At 37.3% G+C, this 15,183-nt stretch overlaps 2 protein-coding genes across 2 annotated transcripts in view; both read left to right on the forward strand.

Moving 5' to 3' along the window:
* The window catches only part of LOC104387528 (collagen alpha-1(XXVIII) chain-like), a 32,204-nt gene extending 18,405 nt beyond the window's left edge, over nt 1–13,799 (forward strand). The window contains exons 21-36 of the mRNA XM_009996299.1: nt 864–935; nt 1,800–1,868; nt 2,281–2,349; nt 3,164–3,232; nt 4,336–4,404; nt 4,953–5,021; nt 6,425–6,493; nt 7,183–7,251; nt 8,063–8,143; nt 8,936–8,971; nt 9,462–9,498; nt 9,626–10,183; nt 10,790–11,031; nt 11,617–11,707; nt 13,160–13,348; nt 13,792–13,799. Of these exons, the coding sequence (XP_009994601.1) occupies nt 864–935; nt 1,800–1,868; nt 2,281–2,349; nt 3,164–3,232; nt 4,336–4,404; nt 4,953–5,021; nt 6,425–6,493; nt 7,183–7,251; nt 8,063–8,143; nt 8,936–8,971; nt 9,462–9,498; nt 9,626–10,183; nt 10,790–11,031; nt 11,617–11,707; nt 13,160–13,348; nt 13,792–13,799 (1,797 nt within the window). The remainder of the gene's footprint in view (nt 1–863; nt 936–1,799; nt 1,869–2,280; nt 2,350–3,163; nt 3,233–4,335; nt 4,405–4,952; nt 5,022–6,424; nt 6,494–7,182; nt 7,252–8,062; nt 8,144–8,935; nt 8,972–9,461; nt 9,499–9,625; nt 10,184–10,789; nt 11,032–11,616; nt 11,708–13,159; nt 13,349–13,791) is intronic.
* A 778-nt stretch (nt 13,800–14,577) lies between these two features.
* BBS5 (Bardet-Biedl syndrome 5) overlaps nt 14,578–15,183 on the forward strand; it is a 12,801-nt gene continuing 12,195 nt past the window's right edge. Inside the window, exon 1 of the mRNA XM_009996300.1 lies at nt 14,578–14,595. Within this exon, the coding sequence (XP_009994602.1) occupies nt 14,578–14,595 (18 nt within the window). The remainder of the gene's footprint in view (nt 14,596–15,183) is intronic.

Raw genomic sequence — 15,183 nt, forward strand, 5'->3', positions numbered from 1 at the left:
TGGAGAAGTAATTGCCTGGTTTCTCATACCAACACCTGTATCCTATGAAATAAAGACACTGGAAATTGCAGGAACAGTTGTCCAAGACACTGGACAAGACATACAGAGATTAAATGTCACAATAGAAGAGAAATAAAGATATTAGTATCACAGTTGCATGAAGTTGGAAGAGCTAAAAAACAGGAAGCAAAAATCAAGGCATTCCCATTTTCATATTACTTTGGTAGGGGAAACATGCAGATGACATGATGCAGCACAAAAATCAATTACTGTATTGGAACTTTTTTAGAATTATTCTGGACTCATGGTTGTTTCAATTTTTTTTTGTAATTATTACAGCATAATAATATGCTTAAATAGTTGTTATCCCTTTACAAACTTTACACTATCTATTATTTGCTTTTTCCACCTAGAACTATAAGCTGATCAATCAGAGAAGGCATCGTGGTCAACTGATTTGCCCTATTTGCCTTTGAAAAATAAAAAAGTAACTGTATTATCTTTTCCTGTTTTCTTTATTTCTCTTAAATAGTATATTCTTTGTGTAATTACTTTACTTATTTTTCAGCTCCAAGGATGCAATCTTTAAGACACCTTTTGGTTCTTATTTTTTTCACAGTATTCACTGCTAAGTCACTTAGCTTATTTTCAGAATAAATCTTTGTAGTTTTAACTGTATAAATCCATAACTGGGCAATTACTGAGCAGAATTAACTGACTTCCTAATGAAGGCAACAGGAACAGCTCATGTGCACCATCTACAAGATAGAACTTCACTATTTTTCACTGATACTTGCAATTTCTTTCAGCCAACACATTCTTAATATTACTTAATGTGTGACATGTCTTCTCCATTTTTGTAGGGCGACCAAGGTCAGAGAGGAGTACGTGGACTAACAGGACCAACAGGAGTGTCTGGACCTGCTGGAGCTAAAGTAGGTTTATTATCACATTATCTGTGTTAAATAGCCCCCAAAGCTGTGTTTTGCTCTAGATCTCAGTAGCTTTTACTCAGAAACAAGTGTCCTGGAATTAACGTGCTTCTTAAAAATTATTAAAGAAAAAAAATCAGCTAAGGCTTCTCTTAGCAAGACACCATATGATCCCTACAAACATCTAGAAGTGTTTTAAAAAATGCTTTGCATTTACTATTTTCGTTTCCTGTCGGTTTGGAAAAAGTTAAGGGATACTAATGCTGGTATGTTTATGCTGAAATATTTGGGATAATAGTATGGTATATGACATATACATGTTCCCTTACACCGACTCATGGCTGATACTATTTTATGGATTTGGAGTTTCTATTCAAATACACAGAACTCTCTGAAAGTGAGAGAAGGGCTACTCCAGTTTTCTCCTCCAGTTTCTTATCAAGGCTTTTGCTATTTAGACACACAAGAGTAGGTATTTCCACATAAGAGGAAAAGAAAAAGGGGTAAAATGTACACTGAAAGGAGTATTTAAGAAATCTAACAGAAAAATATACATGGTTTCAGTTTATCTATACAGCTGGGCAAGAAGCTTTGAGTACTGAACCAAGTCTTGAATACACTTAAAACAGGGATTTCTAATTAAAAATATTAGTGCAGTGACTGAGAAGAATCTCATTTCCATTGAGAAATCAAAACCATGCTTGTTATCAGTTTTTCAAATAGTTAGATTTTACTCCACATACCATATTAGAAATTCTAATAGAATTTGAATGGAATATTAGAAATAAATGCATCAGTGTTTTCATTGTGAGCTCATGCTCACTGTCAGAAAAATCCATCGGTTTTGCTCTTCTTCCTTCGCTGCAGGGAGAGCCTGGTGCACCAGGACGTGTTGGAATGCCAGGTCCTCCTGGAAGAGCTGTGCCCGGACCAAAGGTAACATCCACACTCCAGCTCCTAGTGCTTGCAAACACAGGGTAAAACAATGAAGGAGGCCATGCTATTATTCATGTAAATAATTTCAGCCTTATGATGTCAACTAAAATGTCTTCTTTCCTATTAACAGATTTATGGATTGTATTCAGTCTAGTTACCACCATGCCCTGGTATTAACTGTATGCCAGCTTGAGCTGTGGCCTACCTATATCCATTTCTTTGTTTTGGATAACGTTGGATATCAAAACACTTTTCTTTCTTCTGCTTTTGGTATTTAATGCTTGCAATAGCAATAAATAAAATTAGCTATTACATCTGATATACATAAATTGCAAGAAATAAATAAAAAACATAGTCTGTGATTGGTGTTTAGTAAAATATGTAACTAGAGTACATATGTTCTTCATTGCAGGGTGACATTGGGTTACCTGGTCTTGCTGGACCAATTGGAGAACCAGGTTTTGGGCTTCCTGGGGCAAAGGTAGCTCCTAAGCTGGTAAACTAATTTCTGATAGAACGCTAAAATAAGACAGGATTTCAGTTGAAGCAACAGCAAATCACCTAGGATGGCCAAGTGTTCCACAGTTCTGAAAATGTATGTCACACAGCACTAGCAGAATAAAAGGATTTGCAGAGCCAGAAAACCATGGGTGGTCAATATTCCAGAAGCCATGAACCAGAAGCTTTCACATGGCAGAGAACCAGGAGAAAATGGACCAGTTTCAACCGAAGAGGAGTGAATATGAGAAAACCACCTGTTCATGTGCTTAAAACAGTCAAGCACAGATAATTTTTCTCAGATGGAAAAGCATTAGGAAAATAATTCCTAATTTTGACACAGGGCAATCCACAGACTCCAAAAGATCTCAGGACGTGGGCCAAACTGGCAATGGAGGAAGACATGCCTTAACAGGGGAAGAAGAACAAATAGCTAATCTCCAAGGGCTTCTCTCCAGCACTTCTTTAGTATTGCCTCAAGTGTTACATAGATACTTTTCTAAGCCGCTCCTCATTCCATGGCTGATTTTGTCTGAACATCAAGAAACTAGAGACATAGGCATCTGTGCTTCTCAAATTAAACTAGATTCAGTTCCCTCCTTTTTTTTTTTTCACTTTGTGAATTTGACAGGACTTTTGAGTATAGCCCTTCTCTAACAATAATAATTCAGAGAGTAAAATACATTAGCCAATAGACAGATAAAGTCAACTTACAGTATGTTTGCCACTTTGATGGAAAATTTCCTGCTAGCATTTGTATTGATATTGACCTAATCTGTTTTTCCTGCCTTCATCAGGGTGACCGAGGTCTTCCAGGATCCCCCGGGCCCTTTGGGCCAAAAGGAGATGGTTATCCCGGTCCACCTGTAAGTTTCTAGACCATTTTTTTAATGGCAATTTGGAATAAATAGGTGCTACACCAAAGTGATTTGCCTCCATGGCTGACATGCTTGGAAAGATTTGCTGGTCTAAAAGCCTAAAAAGGCTCCTCAAGACTGGAAATGCATTTCAGTACAGAAGAAAAAAGAAATCTCCCTCTGAAATAGTCTAAGACCTTCCACCTCCTCTACTCCTCCTGATTACAGAATGTAACATTTTCCAAGTGGATGTTTCAATCAGTTCCTTCAATATCCTGGGGTAGGATACTGTCGTCTGCCAAGCCATATAAAATTTATTACCAAACAGTAGAATATAGTCCACCTAAGGAGCTGTGTCCATGTATAAAGGTGTGAATGCAGGGCTGCTATCTTTCAGAACCACTAAAAAAGTAACTACTACCCAACGAGCAGTAAGAGCCAAATGTCCTCAGTTCTGTCCATCAGATTGTTAAAGGGTCTGGCAAAGAATTGGTTGATCTACTTTACAGCCCTTTACAGAGGTCTTCAGGAGTAGACCAAATCCCCGCAAAAAGGATACAAAATGAAAAGCCTCCTTTCTCTCTCTTCCTCACACATGTATGTAGCACTGGCCTCTCTTCTCTAGTCTGCCCCACCACGTGCTCCACCAGCCCTTGCAGTTCCATGCCTGTGCAGTCCCAGGAAGAATGCTTGCTAGAGTCAGGGGTATGGTGATAAACTAGCATTTAGCTGTGCTAAAGACAACAGTAAGAGTGTATGCAGTTTCCACATTAATGAATAAAAGTTAATGAATGTCAAAATTCAAATTGGAATGTAACAGCTCCTGATATTTTTGTGCAATCTGATGCTGAACTGTTTCTGCATCTGACTCTCTGGATCAGATTCCTCTGTCTTCAAACACATGTAAGCCTCTTGCATGACATGCAAATGCACATGCAAATGCCACTGGCATCACTTCTGGCTTATTAGAGTAGAATTTAACCAATTGTACACCACAATGATCCCACTAAGAGACAATATATTCTAGGTACTACCATATTAATGTTAACAAAAGCATGTAGTCAATATAGCCATAAATTAAACTAATATTCTGGCTGTGCATATAATTTCAGGGCTTGCCAGGTCTTCCTGGGATTCCTGGTGAACAAGGCCCAGATGGAGTTGGACTACCAGGACCTAAGGTAGAGAGAGCTTACATTCTACTAAGTAAATGCATGTGTGTGCTCTACTTCATGCAGATCTAATTCCTACCCATAGGTCACAGTCCAAATAGGATTAACTACAGCTATTTAAATACACTTAATGTCTCTTAAAAGGACAAGCATCTTTTTTCCACTCACCTCAAACCCCTGGCTGTCCAAAGGCACTGATAGGAAAAAAGCTAGAACAGTGCCAATGTGACATAGAGTCTGATTCAACTGACAGGTAGCAAGGAAAAACATTTTGTTATTGTTGTTTGGGGAAGCTGGAGTTCATTTTATGATATGGGAATTGTAATTCTTGTGTAACTATTGCATAATTGACTGTACATGTCTTTGAATATGTTTAGATCACTAGCCACTGTTTATCCCAAATAACTTTCTTGTCCTTCCTGAAGTATTCATTGGTTAGCATTGTTTAGACTTGCACTGTGCTGTTCAATAATTGTAATCTCTTTGTCCCGTTTAAATTCTAGAGATAATTTAAACTTTGTTATTCACTACTTATTTTCTAAAGTATTAACTTTCAGGGTGATCCTGGTAGTAGAGGACCAACTGGTCTCCCAGGTCCCCCAGGAGAAGGCCTGCCAGGACCAAAAGTAAGCCATTTAAACAATTATGTCTCCCATTGTCTATTTTCTAATTTAAAAAAAAGGGGGGAAAATGTAGTATAAAAATGTGTGATCATACACATCTACATGTTTTCTGTAGTCGTTCTTCACTAGAAACAACTAATCTGACAAACACTATAACTAAGGAAAACAGTCTTTATTTTGTAGAAAATAAAAAATGTTTCTGGTAACTAAGCCATAAAACATAAGCCTTTGGCCTACTGCATATGATACATTATAAGGTTATAATTTTACAGCAAAGATCAGTGACAAAACATTTAGCTCCTGCAAACCTTAGCTGCAAGTGAGTAGCAGTTCAGACCTAGCACTGCACAGAATTCACAGCCTGGCAAGTACTTACCATGTCTTGCCTAGACTACTGATATAGCTGCAGGCATACTGTTGAATATAAATTAATTCCTCTTTTTTACTGTGTAAAGTAAATAATCTGATTACAAATATGATGACCAATCCCTGCAAAAAGGATTATTTGTGTGATTATAATATACAACATGACAAAGGCCTGGAAATAACTGTAACTATAAAAAGTAATTTTCACTGTGAAACCTCAAAAACTGGAAACCCTTAAGCTCCTACAGCTCAGCTTTATAAGTCTATTAATACAAAATAACTGTTTTAGAATGTAAATGAACTCAACAAGGTCAAATTCAAAGCTTTGCAAAATAATAATGTATTACCTGCATGATGAGGCTTATTGGTGCCAGAGATTCAGTTCATATTGGCATGGAGGCTGGATCCAGAGCTAAGCAGAGGTGAAGCACTTCTCCAGTCAGTGCTAGTCCCAAGGACTGGCATGTGCATAGGATCCTTACAAATGAGGAAACTGAGAACTTCATACAGGGATACTGGAATAGCAGTATAGGCAAAAAAATAATATTGTACAATGTGCTTGCTTCCTAGGAATAATACACAAAACAGAAATATTTCTTCTAGAGCTCTTTTAAATACTAGCTTATAAATTAGCAACAAATGTTTTTTCCCAGTGCCACATTAGCATGTATGTCTATAGGTCTTACTGTGGAAGTGATAAAAGATAACAGTAATCCTCTCTTAAATCTTAACTCAGTTCCCATTGTCCCACTAATACAATCCATCCTTCAATGCAATATGTATCTCCATCAGCAGGGTGATTCATGTTCAATGAACATTAAGCCCTGAGTGATTCATTCTAAGGATAAACTGGATTCTAATAATCTGATAAAGGATAAAAGGAGTCTTTGTCAGCTACAAAGACCTTATCTTCACTGCTTCTAAAAAGACATCACTTTGGTAGCAGTTGCACAGGAAATTACATGGTGATGTAACCATTTTTTGTGTGTGTATTTTTTTTTATGAATATTGTATTTAACATATGCAGGGTTTCTCTCTAGGGAACCATAGGACGCCCAGGGCCACCTGGCTCTCCAGGACCTCCTGGTGAAGGTATTCAAGGAATTAAGGTAAAAAGACTCAGTGTCTTCAATATTTAACCTGTGGTCAGTGGTGAATCTGCCCATCACAGTGTGAAGGAGATTTCACGCTGTTTCTTGTATGAGGAGAACCTCAGGCTAGAAAATGAGAAGGATAACACAAACACCTACAAAGTATGTTCTGTCCCTACTGCGGTGAACAAGCCCAAGGGTGTGTGTATTGAGGGAGAAATGAGATGGGGTATCTTTTACCAGTGAAAGATAGCCTCACATTCCCTCTTTGCCAACTTTCATGCTCATGGAGATTTTCTGTAGTAGTTACATGAACTACCACCTATGGTAGAGAGTCTCCATCCTGAATCTATGTGTAATACTGTTTTTTCCCTGTAATATACACTTCTAGCCAATGCACAGATCAGATGAGACAGACTCAAAAGACAGAAATAAGAAAGGGGGAATGACAAGGAATAAAATGGGATGGAAAAAGGGAACAGGAGAATTAGAACTCATAATGATCATACGTGTTTTCGGTATTAATGATCTTTAGAGTAGACATGCTGATGAAGTATTTAAGAAATATAAGCTAGCTACTACATTGTCTCAAGTGCCTCAAGACACTTGTTAAAATGCAGTTTGAAACGTTTTCTCTTTGATAATTTAAAATTAATCCATGATGAATGATTTCAAAGGGTTAATATCACTACCTGGATTATCATTAGGGGGAACAAGGAATTCAAGGAATGCCAGGACCACGAGGGCCTCCTGGAGAAGGGCTTTTGGGACAGAAGGTATGATATCTGAATCAGAGATAATGCCCTAGACTGAAGACAACATACTGAAGATGCCCTTTACAGTCATGTCTCATAGAAGGCATGTGAATTTTGTGAAAAGTGAATGGGGATTTCGGAAAATCCCAGTCATGCACATGATAATTTTAATATTTTATAGCAGCATCTGTTTTGGTGTTGCTTATTTTAATATAATCTGAGACGTATTTTCTATTGCAATTATAATAAACATAGATACTATATTTAATATCACTGCCTTTCTTTTACCCACCTGCTATACAAAACTTGGGGACTACATCAATGTTAAGAGAAATGTGGATTGGAATAAGTTTTTGAATGTGATCACATCAGCTCAGAAAGACTGCAGAAGTCCCATAGTCTACTAAAAATCAAAGCAGGAGGCACTAAGTCATGTTTGCTATTCCAAACACCTTTTCTGGCCCAAAAAGTTTCTCAGGGTGATACTCTCATTATTCATTCCAACTATGCCCTTGCCTTTCTCATCTATTTTCCTACTGTTATCTTACTTTTCTCAGACACAGATAATAATTTTCATCATGCAATATCCCATGAAACCCCTCTGTCTGCATGTACTCTTGAAATGGTTCATTTTTCAAACTGCTTCAGCTATTTTTTCTCATAAAAATGCTTAGCCAATACTCCAAGTTATTTATTTAACTCACAAATATCAATATCAACTCACAAATTATCATGTCAGAGGCTTAAGGTGAATTCAACAAAGGCAGTTAGAGAGAAATGTTAAAAGTGTAATAAAAACGGACTTATATTTTCTGTCTGCTCACCAACATAGGGAGATCGAGGAGCTCCAGGTGAAAAGGGGAAAAAAGGAGAAAAAGGCAGTGTGGGTGACCCTGGTTTATCTGGAGAACCTGTGAGTAACTCAAGTTTATCATGTCTGTTTTCTTAAACTGCTTAAAAATAAAGCTGGGTTGTGTGTTCTTGCTGTTTAACTACATATAAACTGAAATACTTAAGAAACCGAAAATATGAACACTTCTAAAAGCATAAAGACATTTCCATGCTGAATACCTCACTTCCCACAGGTGTTAAAAGCAGTGAAAGACAATTGCCATGTTTTAAGACAAAACGATGCATTTCTATTCTATGGCTACCAAATAACTGTAGCTCAGACTTTCCCTCAAAGCTGATGAATGGATGAAGGGAGGCAAAATGGTAACTTCTGCTGATGGACAGGACCCCAAAGCTGCAAAGCAAAATGTGGTGCCCTTCTGTTCTGAGATTTGCCAATGATTAAGAGGGATACATAAACACTATTGCCATTCTTGCCCTGACACTGGCCCCATTAGACTCAGATATGATAAAGCAGCATTCCGATCATTCCAGGGTGTCTGCAGGTATGCAGTCTCTTCAGAAAGGAAACCAACACAACATGGTAGGCAGCTTTGCACAGATTCTCCCTTTCAAATGTAAACTGACAATCAGTGATCCAGTGGGAGACTTAAGGACATCCAGTTCCCACAAAAAACTCCCCACCTTTGGAGTCTGTAGATACTGCATGCACAAGGAAATATCACAAGAACACTACTTTCTTTAGCAAAGTTCTTATTGGCCAAATAATATTCTAATAATGGTACTGGTGAAGTCGTATTCTGAACTACAATGTTATTAGTTGCAGTAGCTTAAATAACAATCACTGTTGCAGGGCAAAACTGGACCAAAGGGAGAGCAAGGCCTAACAGTAAGCAAATTCCATTATTTAAATCCTGTTATGGCAAGATACAGACAATATAAGATACAATCGCATTAAATGTATCCTATGTTAACTATTTTGGAAAGAGCTTTCTGACTACAAGTTGCGTGTATTTCTCTACTCCATACATTTGAAAAGGATATCCATAAAGTATGAATGGGTTTTGACTTTTAAGTTTTAAAGAGAACCAAATAATTACAAAATATTATTTACAATAACAGTATGTGATTGTTTTAGAAAGAGGTGTTACTGTTTTATGAAGTTAATGATTCTTATATGCCATATAAAATAGTTTATTGTAAAATGTGGGAGTTATACCAAGCTTGGAAGGTCAGGTGTAGAAGTTAAACAGTAAGATTTTTGTAAGTCACTGTTTTATATACATTATATACAAAATATTTAGTAGTGTCAATATTATACTTCATTGGAAAGAGGCAAATTGTAAAATGTTTGTTTGTTGTTTTTTTTTCATATCCAGAGAGAAGATATAATTAAATTAATTAAAGAAATATGTGGTAAGTTCTCAGGAAATCTTTAATTCCAGATTCTGTTTTTTCTTCATTACAAGTACATTCTTCTCCTTTTCAAAAGGATACCAAGTCAAGTCATCATCATCTGTTTTTTTTTCTTTTTCCTTTGCAGGTTGTGGTATTAAATGTAAGGAAATCCCTATGGAGCTTGTATTTGTGATTGACAGCTCTGAGAGCGTGGGACCAGAAAATTTTGAGATTATCAAAGACTTTGTAGCTGCTTTAGTAGACAGAGTAACTGTAGGAAGAAATGCTACCAGGATTGGCCTTGTGTTATATAGTTTAGAAGTTCAGCTAGAATTTGGACTCAGCAAGTACACAACTCAGCAGGATGTTAAGCAAGCAGTTAGAAAAATGCAATACATGGGAGAAGGCACTTACACAGGAACTGCTATCCGTAAAGCAACCCAGGAAGGATTTCTTGGTGCTCGAACAGGAGTGCGAAAAGTAGCTGTTGTGCTAACAGATGGCCAAGCAGACAAGAGAGAAGCTGTAAAACTAGATATTGTCGTTCGAGAGGCTCATGCAGCAAACATCGAGATGTATGCAATAGGAATTGTGAATACTTCAGATCCAACACAGTTTGAGTTTGTGCGTGAACTAAATCTGATTGCTTCAGACCCAGACAGAGAACACATGTATCTCATTGATGACTTTAATACCCTTCCAGGTGAGTTCATTGCAGTTTTATTCTGCATTGTATCAGATGCTTCTCAAAACAGGGTGGAATGGGGAGGAAGCATTATCTTTGTGGATATGTTATGTTTTGATGCAGATCAGGATTAGTTAACAGGTGAAAAGTAATAGGAAATTAGAGATATAGAATCTCTTATTTTAAAGAGTCAAGTTGTAAGGCAATGGCTTCATCATGCCAATGGGGGATGTCACCTACAGTGTAGGAAAACAGCAGCTTAAGATAGCTGAGTAAGTGCTCATGCACTGTAAATCTGCTGGACTGGAAACCAGAATCAAACCTCACTGAATTGGGTTATTCACATGAGCAAGGTAAGCAGTTATTTTACTACTACCAAGTAGTAGTTGTTACTAAGCTCAGATGAACATCTTTAAGTGAGTTCATTGTATTTTGTACCATGTAGAGGACTCACAGGCTGTTAATTTTTGACAAATAAAAGCCATAGTGCAGAAAGCCTGGATTAATCTTAGATGCAAAGGAGTACAGGATTACATATGTGTTATTTACATATATAAATAATTCAAATTTTAAAAATAAATTTAATTTCTTGGTATGATGAGTTTTTAACTTTTTTTTTAACAGCTCTGGAGTCCAAACTGGTCAACCAGTTTTGTGAAGATGAACATGGTACCTTAATATATAACCGTAACGGAAATGGTGCAAGCATAAGTGGCTCGTCTTTCCATTCAGTATCTTCAAGTTCTTTACATTACACACTCCAGAACAACAATGTTAACAGACAATCACTTTTGGCACAGATACCTGGAGTATCTACAATAGAAAGTCCTCTGAGTCTTGGTGATCTTCCTCAACTATTAGCTCCGGTATGAAAATTCAGCAGGCTTTAATAAGCACGAGCTTTTTATATATATCCTACTCTATTACCTGGTGTAGAATGCAACTTGCCCCCTACTCTTCTACAGGACAGGCACTGTAATAGCTCCTTTAATTCAGTATGCTTGGAGCTGGTTGTTCCAAGTAAGAGTTTTGATGTTGCATGCAGGCAATTATCTAATGGCTATAATTTATTCTGGAAACAGTTACAAGGATTCTTATTCCTGTGTTTAATAGCCATATTTGTGCCACAGTGTGAAACATAATGTTATTAAAATGCACTTATGCTGTAATATTGTCTAAGGTTAGCAATTCAATTCAACTGTAGTCTGTAAAGTTTCTTTTTAAAAATTTCTGTACAGGTCAACTAAAAAAACCTGTATATATCCCAGGTTTAGGATTGACAGCTCTCCTGGTAAACCAACCAGGGGAGGTTAAAATCCTGATTCTTGACACTGAAGTCATGTTAAATGGGAATTAAAATTATTAGAAAACCTCTAAGTGATGAAGGGCTTGTTCATTTTGAGACACTTCACAATATCTGAAAAGCAAAGAAAATCAAATGCTTATTTCAGACCAAAGCACCTCCTGTGACTGTAAATGAAGCCTATGAAGAGGAACAGGAGGAGGAGGAACAGTCATCGTTGCTAAAAGTGGAGACTAGAGGTATTTTTATCATAATTCACTTCTTCATCTTCATTTTTGGCTAATCAAAAGATCAGCATCTCATTCTGTTTCTTTTCACCTGCAGCTGTGGTACCATTCATGCCATCTAAACCATCATAATCAGATAAAGTGATGACATCATCTCTTTCAACTGCAGGGCTTACACCAAGATCAGTTTATAGATCATAATTAGCTTTTCATCCTGTTCCTTCTTATCCTGATACTAAATTACCACAAGTCTTTAAATTAGAGTAATTTTTGTTCCACTATCTGAAAATTTCATGAGCCCATGCTGTGGAAAATAATCCATTTCAAGATTTTGTAACAGATCTAGCTGCAGTTCTTGTCCAGCCTGTTCACCAGTTTTTGTCTTCCCAAATTCCAAATCCTACTGCTACTCTTAAAGCAGAAGCAAGGTCACCTATAACCTGAGACTGAGCTCGTAACTGGCGTAAAAAAAGAGAACACAGTGCTAGCTGAAGAGCAGGTAATTCATCAGCCAAGATGGGACGTTCTATGAAGATGGGACGCTTCATTAAAGACAGAAGATAATTATTTCAGATTTCACCAGAAATAATAGATTTCTCCTTCAGGGGAGAAATAGGGGAAAAAAGGTGTTTTGTAATTTTAAGGAAAATACAGTAATTAGCTGACTGCTCAAAGGATTGATTATTTGAATATGAAATGTCCAAATGTATTCTGTTCATAATTTGGGGGATTCACACTTTTGAGTTCCAGTAATAGTGTATTATGACAGGAGCAACAGAATAGAGTAACAGAAACGTGTTCTCATGCTTCCAGGGAACACAAGTATGGCTATTACTCTGGCAATAACTTCTTTTTTAAGCATGTCAAGATACCAGTTGCAAAAGACAGAATATTGATGTCACAACATTAAAACTTGAAAGAAAAGTATTTTCTATCTCACGGCATTATTAAAATGACCAAGGCTAGATTAGTATTTCACAGTCCTCCACCACATTATCTATAGGAATCATTAGGCCAACAAGCTTTACATTCAGATTTAACTAGTATGTACATAATCACTACCATTACCTTAGGTAAGTAGTACAAACATCTTATAAAATAAAGACTCAAGTTTTATATTGCTCACAAGACTGGCTACTGATAATTAGATTTCGAAAGTTAGATTTCGAAAGTTAGATTTCAAAATTATCAAATTCATACTGTTGGCTCTTCTTACAGGTGGAGCCATAATGCTATTATTTCTGGAGTTAATAGAAACATGCCAGTAAAGAAACAGTTTACTTGACCTCCTAAGATGCACTTTTAACTTGCCTTCAATGCTAGTATCTTTAGAAGTAAAAGTGAACCTTAAAATGCTCTATAGCATTAGCAGAAAAAAATAAGAGTTTAAAAGCTAGAATCTTTGCAATACAATTGACTTTTACAAACTTAATTGTCTCTATTCCTTTTTTTTCTTTATTTTAGAAAGTATCCTGGATGCCCGGTGCAAGTTAAGGCTGAATCAAGGGCCATGCCGTGTTTATATCATAAAATGGTATTATGATAAACAGGCCAATGCTTGTGCTCAGTTTTGGTACGGGGGCTGCGACGGGAATGCAAACCGCTTTGAGAGTGAAGAGGAATGTAGAGAGGCTTGTGTATCTTTTTCTGGAGGTAGGAGTTTATCTTTACATTATTAACAAGCAAGTTGAAGCTACTGATTGCTTGGGTTTGTTATCAAGTATGCAGCAGGGGATGTAAAACCAAACCTACTAATTCAAAGAATGCTAACATTATGAAGTCATATGCTCATGAATTAAAAAATGTCTACCAGTGCAAGCTCACATTAGTTCTTTTTGCATGTATCATATGACATTGCCCTTATGGAACAAAATAACAATTTTTCAGCAGTATCAAGAGTACAAAGTTTCACTTTTTACTGAGGTATATTAAGACCAGTATAGCATTTGCCATAGTAGTTGCCTCTCCTTCACCTAGATCTTTAAATACTACCACTGTACAATCAATAACTACACTTCATTTAGAATTACATATATGGCTTTAGAAAGCAATCCTTGTTCATTAAAATTAAGCAAATTCTTTTCTCTGTGTTACAGAAACCTGATATCTGGCACGGATTCTGCAATGAAGACCACTTTTTTTAAGCAGAAGTGTTCCCACAAACCCCATTTTAGTATTTCAAGCATGAAATATTAATCTCCAATTTACATGTGGAATACTACTCAGTACAGATAAATACAGCAGATGCATCAACTTGTGGCCTATGTGATCTGCAGGCCACAAAACAGGGAGGTGGCTGAGCTACCCACCTTTCTGAACCACATCACAGTTACATTAATCTTTTTCTGTAAACTTGCCTCAGTTTCCATTAGCTAGCAAGATACGTGACAAAGGCAAAATACATACACAGATTTAGATGAGTGAGTATACCCACAGCTGGCATCACTCAATTAGCTAGTTCATATCTGAAGTGGTCCTTGACATGTTTCTCTTCTGAAAGTCATGTCTGATTTTTAAGTAAATTTAGTATTTTCACCTCTTTCTTAAAACATCTTAAAATTTCTGTTCAAAACATCTAACACAACATAAAGTTTATTCTTTATTGCCCATAACTGCCATAATGCTTTTTAGTTATGTCTGCCTCTATATGATGTATTTCCTGTTACTTGACTCTATACTTAAAAGCTTCAATCTAATAAAACAGTTTTGGTTTTACTGCTGGATAGTTAACAGACAATGGTACCTCTACCAAACTAAAAACTGACATCAAGGCTAAATCACACTACCTGTGTAACGGGGCTCTGATGATGTAACTGGATTTCTGCCACAGCTCTTAACAAGATGGAACATCTCAGATGAGGCACTGCTGCTCGTGAAACACGATGACCGTTTTTGGTTGGGTTTGAAGGGTTTTATTCCTGAACAGAAGTTCAGCCTATCAATGAAAAAAAAATGGAATCTGGCCTCAAACCAAACACCTGCCACACTTCCCACCTCACGAGCCCCTGGCCAGGCCAAGCCCACCTCGCCAGCACCTGCTCTGGGATGACTGCCCAAGTTTCTTCCTATGATTTGTACTTTAGAATATTTTAATTATTTGAAAGTAGCACGATACTGCCATTAAAATTCAGCTACCTACAATTTAAGTTATTCCAAATTAAAAATTACACATCCCATCCAGTTAAAAAGCGAAACACAAACAACCAAACAAAACCAACAAACCCACAACACACAAAAAAAACACCCACAACCAAAAAAAACCAACCCAAAAGACCTGCAAAGTGTAGTTTACTGAGGGAGGGCTTCAGAGGTTTTAGGTTTACCGACTGCGTAGTGTCTGCGGTTACAGAGACGTCACCCGGTACCACACAAAACCGGCAACTACTACACGTTGCAAAGACTCGGCGCGCTCGGCTCTGCCTCACACAACGTTCACCAAGGCCGCCCCGCACGAGCCCGCCCCGCCCCGCGCCTCACGGGCCGGAGCA

The sequence above is a fragment of the Chaetura pelagica genome, unplaced genomic scaffold (assembly GCF_000747805.2).
Source record: "Chaetura pelagica isolate M959 unplaced genomic scaffold, ChaPel_1.0 scaffold3, whole genome shotgun sequence".
NCBI lineage: Eukaryota > Metazoa > Chordata > Aves > Apodiformes > Apodidae > Chaetura > Chaetura pelagica.